Source organism: Podarcis bocagei (assembly GCF_964188305.1).
Source record: "Podarcis bocagei genome assembly, chromosome: 12".
Lineage (NCBI taxonomy): Eukaryota > Metazoa > Chordata > Lepidosauria > Squamata > Lacertidae > Podarcis > Podarcis bocagei.
In genome coordinates, this window is record NC_138137.1 from 23,044,227 (window position 1) to 23,056,241 (window position 12,015).

Below are 12,015 nucleotides of genomic sequence, written 5' to 3' on the forward strand. Positions count from 1 at the left end.
AGAAGATTCAGACTTGTGGAAGCTAGCACTTCTAGCATATTGTTAAAACATGTTGAATTCAAACTGTAACGAAAGAAATTAATAAATTTTGAAAACTTCCTATATTTGGGTGAAAGTTGCTTGGACCTGTACAGTTTAGGTCTACAACAGTGAAGGGGAACCTATGACAAATGGGCTTAATTATGCCTGGTCTGGGTTCTAATTTGGCCCATAAAGCTTTCCCCCACAGGTCATGCCTACCTGTCATTATAATGTGATGTCAGGTGTAGGGCAGGTACAGACATGTCCACAAAGGAACTTGGCGAGTGGGACTTAGAATCATAGAATCATAGAGTTGGAAGAGACCACAAGGGCCATCGAGCCCAACCCCCTGCCAAGCAGGAAACACCATCAGAGCACTCCTGACATATGGTTGTCAAGCCTCTGCTTAAAGACCTCCAAAGTAGGAGACTCCACCACACTCCTTGGCAGCAAATTCCACTGTCGAACAGCTCTTACTGTCAGGAAGTTCTTCCTAATGTTTAGGTGGAATCTTCTTTCTTGTAGTTTGGATCCATTGCTCCGTGTCCGCTTCTCTGGAGCAGCAGAAAACAACCTTTCTCCCTCCTCTATGTGACATCCTTTTATATATTTGAACATGGCTATCATATCACCCCTTAACCTCCTCTTCTCCAGGCTAAACATGCCCAGCTCCCTTAGCCGTTCCTCATAAGGCATCGTTTCCAGGCCTTTGACCATTTTGGTTGCCCTCCTCTGGACACGTTCCAGTTTGTCAGTGTCCTTCTTGAATTGTGGTGCCCAGAACTGAACACAGTACTCCAGGTGAGGTCTGACCAGAGCAGAATACAGTGGCACTATTACTTCCCTTGATCTAGATGCTATACTCCTATTGATGCAGCCCAGAATTGCATTGGCTTTTTTAGCTGCCGCGTCACACTGTTGGCTCATGTCAAGTTTGTGGTCAACCAAGATTCCTAGATCCTTTTCACATGTACTGCTCTCAAGCCAGGTGTCACCCATCTTGTATTTGTGCCTCTCATTTTTTTTGCCCAAGTGAAATACTTTACATTTCTCCCTGTTAAAATTCATCTTGTTTGTTTTTGCCCAGTTCTCTAATCTGTCAAGGTCGTTTTGTAGTGTGATCCTGTCCTCTGGGGTGTTAGCCACCCCTCCCAGTTTGGTGTCATCTGCAAATTTGATCAGGATGCCCCTGAGTCCATCATCCAAGTCGTTGATAAAGATGTTGAATAAGACCGGGCTCAAGACAGAACCCTGTGGCACCCCACTAGTCACTCTTCTCCAGGATGAAGAGGAACCATTGATGAGCACCCTTTGGGTTCGGTCAGTCAGCCAGTTACAAATCCACTGAGTGGTAGCATAGTCAAGACCGCATTTTACCAGCTTCTTTACAAGAATATCATGGGGCACCTTGTCAAATGCCTTGCTGAAATCAAGGTAGGCTACATCCACTGCGTTCCCTTCATCTACCAGGCTTGTAATTCTGTCAAAAAATGAGACTTGTTGGATTCATGTTGAAAGCTCCAATTTAAGAAGCAAGTTTCATTGATTGGCACTGAGAGCACTCCTTCAAAGGAGCTTGCTCCATTCAGTCAAAGGGAGGCAGCACCTTTGAAGGGTACACATTCAAGGGAGTTCACTCTGATCTCTGATCAGCTGATGAGTGTTTGCAGTAGCCCCCTTTGAACTTTGGCAGGTGTCCTTCCACATAGTTTAACTTGTGAAAAATAATAAATACCAGCATAAAAGTAATATTGTTGTATCCATTCAAGTCTAATGGTGCTTTCAAAATATAGCAAATATCTAGTTGCACCCAAACATATGCCTTGGAGGTGGAGTTGATGCTTCTTTAATAAAAAATGTGGGTATTTGTATGGGGGAAGCAGTGGGAGAGTGGATCTTCCTTACGCAACAATAGCGAATCTCCTTGCATCTTAAAGAGTGGCAGATTTTTTATTATTCAAGGTACAACAAAATTCCGTTTAGTTTTTGCTGCAGTTGTGGAGAATATAACTCGCGAGGTAGTAGTATTGAATGGAAAAAAGAAACCAGATGTTTTCTGTGCTAGTTGGTGGCCATTTATTACACATGTTAATAGGTCCGCAATGCAGAACACGTGTGTTGGCTGCATCAATACAAACCTGGGTTTCCTGATTGGTTGCACTTTATTAAAACTATGTGTGTGCCCTATCTCCTTTGGGTGACAGAGACTAGGATGATATGATGTGTAAGAACCCTGTTGAAGGAATGACAAAAATAGATAGTAAACAAACATAAATGGAAGATCATACAACAGAATATGAATAAGAATACTTGCCTGGCTTGCTGTGTTTGTGTCCAGTATTTTAAGAGTGATGAAGTGAAATATCTTTTAAAGTAGTGTTTTAAAACAATGTTGTTAAAAGATATTTATTCTGCTGTGAAACTCCTAGATCCACGGTAAGATAGTAAAAGTTAGTGAGGATAGTACTGCATTCTGTTAGGCTGCAGCAGAAGGGGATTTGGGGAAACAGGGTCACTCCATCTGTTTTGTTGAGAGACTAGCAAGTCCTTTCTCCTTTAACTTTTCATTTCATCTGGTTGCTAGACTTGTAGTGTAGACCTAGTGCCTGAGTGTAGCTTGCCCCCTGCTCCCCCCTCCATATTTCTTTTATTTCATGTCTTTTGAAGAGTGTAAGCCTGAGGGCAGGGACTCTTATTAGTGATTTTTTAAAGCCGGGCTTGGAGCATTTTCACCAAAGAGCTCATTGAAAATACTAATGCTAATAATAACATTTGTCTGGATTAGTAAACAGTGACATTCTTAGGAAGAAACTAGGAATTTACAAAGCATCATTCAATATAGTGTCAAGGCCTCTAGCACGTAGCCTTGGGTTTTCTTGTTTCTCATCTGCGCTTTGTGAAATAAATTGACTTATATTGGAAGATGCATGCATACAGAATTCAGGAAACAACACATGGAATTGTTGTGAAGCTTCTTTTCATTTATGTCTGCCTTCCATTTTCTGGTTTGTGAAAACTGAAACCATTTTCCCCAGTCCTCCACACTACAGTTTAGAACATCAGGAGAAAGCTTAACTTCCGTCTCTCACACTTTTCCTGATTTCTTCACACCACAGTTTGTTCTAATATCCAAATCAGCAAAGTGGTTTAAGCAATATTACTGTAATTGGGAAGGAACATTCAAAGAGCTGTTTGCATATTCGGAAGTACAGTGGTACCTCGGGTTACATACGCTTCAGGTTACAGACTCCGCTAACCCAGAAATAGTGCTTCAGGTTAAGAACTTTGCTTCAGGATGAGAACAGAAATCATGCTCCATCGGCGCGGCAGCAGCAGGAGGCCCCATTAGCTAAAGTGGTGCTTCAGGTTAAGAACAGTTTCAGGTTAAGTACGGACCTCCGGAACGAATTAAGTACTTAACCCGAGGTACCACTGTAACAACACATTACAGTTCGAGGCAGTGATGTGAGGTGTATCATTTTTATTACTATATTCCTATATGGACTATTTTCCAGTTTTAGAAATGTATTTTCATAAAATTAATTAGGCTGTAATCCTGTATCCACCTTCCTAAGATTAAGCCCAATTGAACTCAGTGAGACTTACCGTATTTTTTGCTCTATAAGACTCACTTTCTCCCGCCTAAAAAGTAAGGGGAAATTGTGTGTGCGTCTTATGGAGCTAATGCAGGCTGCACACCTATCCCAGAAGCCAGAACAGCGAGAGGGATTGCTGCTTTCACTGCGCAGCGATCCCTCTTGCTGTTCTGGCTTTTGAGATTCATAATATTTTTTTTCTTGTTTTCCTCCTCCAAAAACTAGGTGCGTCTTGTGGTCTGGTGCGTCTTATAGAGCAAAAAATCTGGTACTTTGAGTAGACGTATATAATGAATGGACAAAATACAAGTCAAATTCAGCAACTGGAATGCATACAATACTGGTGAAAACAAATAAATCATACTTTTTTAATGATGTGACAGTCCTTAGGGAGTACATATGCACCCACAGCTCTTCTAGCATGCTGAAATGAGTAAAATGAAGTATTAATAGTTCTTCATTTTTTTCTTAATAGTTAAAAAATGGTATGCTATTGAGTGGGCATGACTTAATATATTTACAAGTATTCCAGTAAAAATAAATTTTGGGGCTTGTTTCAATATCTAGCATTTGAATTGCACTAAGACTGCTGTTCTACACCCTAACGTGGGAGAAAGTTCCATTCAGTTCAGTAGTGTTTACTTCTGTCTAGATATAGGGTTGTACTATAAGTGAAACCTAAAAAATAATAATCAAACAAATATTTATTTTGCTCTTTAATTAATTTGCTTGTAACTGGTAGCCTTGCTCCATCCTCTCATGAAGGGCTTTCCAATTCTATTGGTAAGCATTAACTGGAAATCCATACTTGTGGTTTATAAAAGGGAGAATAGAGTATTTTGATTGGCTGCTAATCTACATTAAATGTTCTTGATTATGGAATGGACATTTGTACTCATCACCTAAGATGTTTAACATTGCTACGGTGTTAACTGTGTTTCTTAAAAATATAAAATACAGTACTTGAAAAAGAGCTTTACACTAGTGATTACCAACCTTTATGGACCACTGGGCACATGTTGAATTTTGAGAGAGTGCTGCTGATGCTAGCCACAAAATACTTGCCATGAGGGGTGGAATAACACAAAACGGCTGCCATGGGGAATATCATATAACAAGATTAGATAGCCACTCCCAACAACTTTATGCTTACAATGGGAAGTCAGCTAGGACCTCCGGCTCAGGATCATAGAGATCACACCATTATACAATATTGATTTTACATTCACACTTTGATGCTGTTGCTATCTAATAGCAACAGGGAACATTTCTCAGTATCAGGAAAATATACAAGGTGGCTGCAACACACACACACACATTTCTCAGAAATTGATTAGAAGATACCTGTACATTTTGGCCCATAACTTCATTTCTAGGAGGGCTAAATCCTTTTTTAAAATGAAAACTCAAAATCTAGGACACCTGCCCATGGGCACCAATTAAAGCCTTTGTGGACACCAGGGACTCAGCTACATTGGCAAAGAAAAAACGCTTTACAGTATATGTGTTGTTTATGCATTCTAACACTGTAACACTCCACGCTGTGGAGTTCTGTTTTTGCTTACCCGATTTTTCATACAAAGTTTGCAACGTGTTTAACTGAAACACTTCTTTGATGTGTGTAGATCCAGCCCAGGTTGCTGACTGCTGCTTTACACCATTATTTTTAATTAATTTGTAGGGAATGCTTCTACCACTTGTTATTATTTATTAAATCTTTCCTCCTCTTGCAACAGGATAATGAAAAGCGGACCCCTTTACATGCTGCTGCGTATCTGGGAGATGCAGAAATTATTGAGCTACTTATTTTATCTGGTATGGTGCTTTTCTTGGTTATGGACAAGATGTGTGACTGAAACAATCATTTTACAGGTTCTGCAAATGTGATAAGAGATATGAACAATCCATTTATTGAATTTGACCTTTCAGGTGTTTAATGTACACACAAAACTAAAGTTTTGGTCATCCATTTTTGTTTTGTTGTGAATAACAGTAGAATTATTAAAAGTATTGCATACTATTTAAATACTGCTTCTATATTAAAAAAAAAATAGTGTAGCTACCAAATTTCCAGTTTTGTTTTATTTAAATCATTAGTTTTGTTGCTAATTTTACATATGAACTAAATAGAAGATATACTATTATGGAAAACAGATTGTTTCTCTGTTGCTAATATGTTTTTAGGAAGGCTAGGCCATGCCTATTTGTGAACATTTGTTGAAATTGAAATTTGAAATTACATGAACGCCAGTCATGGAGGCAACTTTCAGTATTTTCTATTATTGCATAAATGAAAGCTTGCTAAACATCAGTTCAGTTGAAGGGAACTGAGGTAATGCTGGCACAATTGAGCAATACGTGCCAGGGAAGTTTACTCCTGTTTGTCTTCGATGTTTCACTGATAAGTAAGCTGCTTAGGAGAGGGGTTATAGCTCAGGGGTAGAGCACATGTGTTGAATGTAGATGTCAGGCTGAATATCTAGAGTTTAAAGTTAAAAGAATCAGATAGCTGCTAGGCAACACCTCTCCATCTGAGACCTGGAAGACTTCTTGCCAGTCAAGGTAGACAGTATTGGGCTAGATTGACAAATAATCTGATATGGCAGCTTCCTGTTTTCCTTTTTAAAAAAGTGTTTCCCCTTTTTTCTGTTCCACTTCATCTGGTGCAAATTGTTATTATATTCAAGTTTGAGTAGTATGATAATGTGGAAAAGGATGGTGCCTTTCTTGGAACAAATACCCAAGGAAACAGTTTTGCTCCTTTTTTTCCTTCTCAGGCCACCTCTAGTATATTTTCTTTAACAGACCTGCCATTTCATCTCTAAATGTTAGCGTAAGATTAATGCATGCATCTGTTCTAGTGTTATGCAGGCAGTCCATTAACTAGTTCCCAGAGGTTTTTCTGATAATGTAATTTATACTCTGGGACACTGAGTACTACTTTCATTTTAATGTTGTAAATGCTGAAATTAGTATGTGTATATTTCTGTTAAAGATTAGACTTGGTGGGAATTGACATTGATGCTGCTGCTAGTCTCTCCTTCATAGGCATAGAATGTTTTAATGTGGGAGAAGGTAAAGCCAAACAACTTACAATTCTTCCTCTAAAATTCCTGTCTTCTAGTTTGCTTACAGTGTAATGCTATGCATGTTTACTTAGAGGCAAGTCCTATTGTGTTCAGTGGGGCTTATTTCCAGATATACATACATAGAATTGCATCTTTAATCTTTGGTTTTTGTTTGATAGTATTGCTTTGGGACTACAAGTGCTGCATTCCTGAGTATTTAATGAACAGGCATGAAATACTGTCAATTAGCTGGGTATATACAGTATGCTGTTTTAATATAGAGCTAATCCTCAATCATCAAAGAAAAACAACTGGATTAAAGGAAATAATTTTCCCATCTAGTCAGGGAAACTGAATAGGTAGGGATAACAAGCATACAGGCTTATTTACTGCTTTATGTTACTACTTTCAGTACTGAACAATTCAGGAAACTGGCTGGTGGACAAATAAAAATTCTGGTCATTGTCAGGGAGAAACAAAAAAACTGCAATATGCAAAAACATTTTGTTTACACTCAGTCTGTATTTACTCTGCAGGAATATTTTAATGTTATTTTTCTGAATCTTTAATGGTCATTTAGATATTTGAATTTGTATCAAATAATAATCCTTTTTTGTATTTCCCCCACCCCCATTTGCAGGAGCTAGAGTTAATGCCAAAGACAGCAAATGGTTGACTCCTTTACACAGAGCTGTTGCATCATGTAGTGAGGTATGGGTTTGCTTTAAAACTCTTCAGTACATTTTATTGCAAAAGAATCCTGCAGACAGTGACACTGTTAGTACTAGACTTTGAGGCAGAAATATAAGGACCCATAAACTCTGCCACCCCGGCACCACTTTTTGTTCTCTTTTTCTCCTGCAGGTTTTAAAAAGCACTTTTATAGGGCAGCATAATGCAAAGCACTATTCAGCTCTAGTTGCCTGTTGTCTTCATTTTCATTGCTTCCCAGACCCATGTGAGGACTGGAGGAATTCAGTGGAAATAGAGTTGCTGGTTGCTGTGGTTGTAGCAACCAGGTAGTGCTTTGCTTCCCAACATACCCAGGTGCTCCTGTTGCTCTTTGCCACCCAAACTTTTACACAATTTTTGCAAGCAGTTATTTGATCAAGTTCAGTTGAAAACTGTTGTGTCCTGAAATGGGGAAGAATTCAGAACTAAAATGAAACAAGCTTGAGGCTCTTCAGTGTTGCCGATGCTTCTCAGCTTCCCCTCCAACTCTGGTGGTTGCCATGAGCTCCTTGTTCCCTCCTCAAGCCATCTTGTCTGCCCATCAGTGCACGTGTACCTTTACATTTGACTGTTGTCTTTGTTTCCCCTCCCATCCTACTTGCCATGTCACCAGCTGAAGGCAGCATATGGGTGCTCAGAGCTAGCCTCCCAGAGGATTAATAGCTCAGTTGGTGGCAGGAGAGAAGCTGCTTGTAGTCAAAATCTGCTGGAACAGGAACATGGATTTTTCTCAGAGCTTGGCCAAGGGAACAATCCACATGCACATCATGTCTTTATTCCGGAGCTTTTTTCTTGCTTAAAGGTGGAAAGAGAGGGAACCTACAAAGGCTCCCCGAGGATCTGTGACAAACATTCATAAAATGACTATGATTCTTATGGACATAAGAATCCACTGTTGGTACTTTCAGTGGATTATTTTTTTTTGCGCCAAGCTTTTCCAGCTAGATGAAAAAAACTTTTCAAAAGGCCTCTGTCCTAGATGTTTGTATATATTTTTATTAAACCCATATGTAGTTGGTTTTTTTAATTGTTTTCATTGTATGACTGTAAATCGCCTTGGGGATTCATAAATTAATAAAATAATATTCTGCCAATTTTTGCACTAAAGGTGCACCTTTAGTGCTGGGACATCATTGCAGTCAAATGCCTCCTAAACTGCTTTTGCCAAGGGCACACAAAAGGACAGAATGCAAAATACATACATAATGCCTCCTGTTTTGATTTTTTAAAAATATTATTTATTATGCACGCATTATTTCTAAGAGAAAAAGTTCTGAAGCGAAAACATTCCTGGGAAACTCATGGCTGTATTTCCTCTGAATATCAGATAAAGTTTGATCAGTTTAGGCTTTACTTGGTGTTATATTGGTTTCAGATGACACTTAGGACTGCTGACCCAGGTTTCATTGTATGAAATAATAAGAGGAGTGTGTCTAGGTACAAAGAGCCCTTCGTTCTACCCTGTGTAACCAAAATTCACAGTGCAATCCTTTACATATCCACTCAGTAAATCCCACTGATTTACCTGCAGTTGGGCAGATAAAGTATTCCAACCTCAGTCCCACACAGGTACTGCCTTGATGACCAGTGAACCAGCCACGGTTCCCATAGGGAAATGTACATGGTTGCAGATGCTCATTTTATATTTTATTATTTTTATTATAAACACATATTATCAGGGGTTCGAACCTGGCTATTATTTTTGTGTTTTATGGTTTTAGCTACCTTGACCACTTAAAAATTTATGTGGAAAGCTGGGCTACGCATTTTGTAATTTATAAATGAAAAAGCGCAGCATATATAGATTTTAGAAAAGGAGAAAGTAGAGGGCAGTATAGCCAGAAAATAAAACACATTTGTAAACATTAATTATCGTTGCTTTCTCATTAGTTTGTAGAAGGGACTCAAAAAAAGTTATACTTTGTAGGGGGGGGGGACGATACAAAAGAGGGCATGAGGAGAGAACTCACTTTCACTTGACTTCATACCCAAACATATTATTATATTGCCCACTCTCACTAAACAATCTTGCAACTTAAAAAACACAGGACCCCACAACCTTCTAAATCCCTCAATCAATGGGAACAATAATCAATGCTAATTTTATGAATACTAGAAAGAATTTTCCTGCCTGTCCAAAAGGACAACTCTTCCTTCCCTGCTGGTGCTGGCAAGGAAGTGGAGACAAATATAGGGGGAACTTGGTATGGAAGCTGTCACACCCAGTCACCTGTTGCTTGCGGAAAGGCGTTCATTAAACCTTTTATAAGCCTTTGAATAGATATTTGATCACATGCTTTGGACACTTGGTTGCAGAGTATATAAGAATTTTAAATGCCAGTTTTGATTTTTGTCCATAGGAAGAATACTTGGGTAATTGAAGTGGGAGGCAGGTTATTGGGGTGGGGAGTTAAGATAAGCTGCAAAGGAAACAAAATTGGGAGATTACTTTGCTAATCTTTTTTATTTATTGGAAGAGTGTGTGTTTTATTATTTATAGGATGCTGTGCAGGTGTTGTTGAAGCATTCAGCAGATGTCAACGCCCGTGACAAAAATTGGCAAACACCCCTACACATAGCAGCTGCAAATAAAGCTGTCAAGTGTGCAGAAGCCTTGGTGCCACTTCTCAGCAATGTAAATGTGTCAGACCGTGCTGGTAGAACGGCATTACATCATGCAGCCTTCAGTGGACATGTTGAGGTACAGATGACTTCTTATATTTGACTCCCCCAAGCCAGCTGTCCCTCCACAAACGGGGGTCTGTTTACCTAATCCCAGTGCTACATGCAAAGAAAACTGCAACATGCTTACTTTAGCCTTGCGGAAATACTGTTCTTTTTATTTATAGTATGGAAAGAAATGTTTCCTTCTTTAATTTAAAATGATATGTTTATCCTGCCTTTCTTGCATTGTGGAACTCAGGGTAGTAAACGTGGCTATCAGGCAGTCAAAATCCAAACCTACTTAGCTAGAGCAAGGTTCCTTTGTCATGTGCCTTCATGACTTTCTTTCTACTTGAAACTGTTTAATGTTGATTAAGGGAAGACATACGTTATAGTTACAAACCAATTAAAGCCTTTTAGTCTCCATCATATGTACTGTAGCAAAATGTTCATTGGTAATAGTCAGTTATTAATGTAATACATAACCATCAGAATCAAGTTTTTGATGACACACCTAATTCTTCTCCTTTTTCAGGGTTGCAAAAACTACTTCAATAGTGACTTTTAATACAGTTTTTGAAAAGTTGTTCTAGTGAAAATCCAAATAGCTAACTAAACTGATTGAAGCTTATTTATTTTGGTTATTTTAATCCTGCAGTGATCACATAGCTTATCCGTAACTTTCTCCCTCAATGTAGATGCATTTTAGTTTTAAGTGCTGTTGCAGGCATTAACTTTATTCAACTATGATTATGCTTTAAATTAATATAAATATTTATGTATATTAATATAACTTATCTTCATTTTAGATGGTCAGTTTATTATTGTCTAGAGGTGCCAATATCAATGCCTTTGACAAGAAAGACAGACGAGCAATTCACTGGGCAGCTTATATGGGTATGTAAAAGCACTTTGTTCTTCCGTACTTGACTTCCGGCAGGAATTTATTCATGCCTGATTTCTTTGTTTCAGGGTTTTGTTCTTAAAACAGGCTTCTGCATGCTGTTTCCTTCCTGGATCAGGAATCTCATAGGCTGTTTGAATGCACATATGAACACAGAGCATCCAGTGCAGTCCTTGTTTGGTGTGGATAAGAGACTGATCTTTCCACCAGCCTTGTCTCAATTTTGTATCACTATGTCTGGCTTAAGGTTATGGTGGTCTTTTCTCCTGGATGAATCCCATCTAATGTTAGAAATGCATCTAGCATGTTCATTGTGGATCTTTCACATGTAAAAGATCACCTAATGGTACTAAAAAGAAATTATTTTCTCTGAAAGAGACAAGCATTATTGAATTGTTTGGGACTCTCCACCAACTAAAGAACAATTAATTAACTAAATTCTTTTTAATTAATTTGTGATTGATCAAAGTATTCATTAAACATGTCTATGTTACTATGTTACCCATCAGATGTCAAAAAGATAAATAATTACCTGACATTCAGAAGACATCTTAAGGCAGCCCTGTTCAGGGAAGTTTTTAATATGTAACGCTGTACTGTTTTCAACACTGATTGGGAGCCGCCCAGAGTGGCTGGGGAAACTCAGCCAGATGGCGGGGTATAAATAATAAATTATTATTATTATTATATGGTCCATGGGGTCACGAAGAGTCGGACACGACTAAACGACTAAACAACAACAAATGTTACTAAATAGCATAGGGACATTTCTGAGATATTGAAGAAAGTATGAGATGAAGTATAGAAAGACAATCAGAGCTGTGGAATGGCTTTTGATCTAGTCAAGGTGTCTGCTAATACAAGGGTGGTGATTTTCACTGACTCCACTTTCTGCTCCAGCCCCCTGTGACCCCACACTCTGTTCCAAAGAGTTGGGCAACCCTCCAGAACACCATAGAAGGTGGTGCAGAGTGCAACAAATTCTGCCTTTATGACCATACATACATGCACATGAACCCAGAACATTCAC

The 12,015-nt window shown here is 38.8% G+C and overlaps 1 protein-coding gene across 3 annotated transcripts in view; it reads left to right on the plus strand.

Annotated features, from left to right (window-relative positions):
• ANKRD28 (ankyrin repeat domain 28) overlaps positions 1-12,015 on the plus strand; it is a gene marked incomplete at its 3' end in the record, with an annotated part of 90,743 nt that overhangs the window by 47,639 nt on the left and 31,089 nt on the right. For all 3 annotated transcript variants that reach the window (XM_081164403.1, XM_081164404.1, XM_081164402.1), the window contains exons 3-6: positions 5,354-5,432; positions 7,326-7,396; positions 9,918-10,118; positions 10,891-10,978. In XM_081164403.1, coding sequence (XP_081020529.1) covers positions 5,354-5,432; positions 7,326-7,396; positions 9,918-10,118; positions 10,891-10,978 — 439 coding nt within the window. The remainder of the gene's footprint in view (positions 1-5,353; positions 5,433-7,325; positions 7,397-9,917; positions 10,119-10,890; positions 10,979-12,015) is intronic.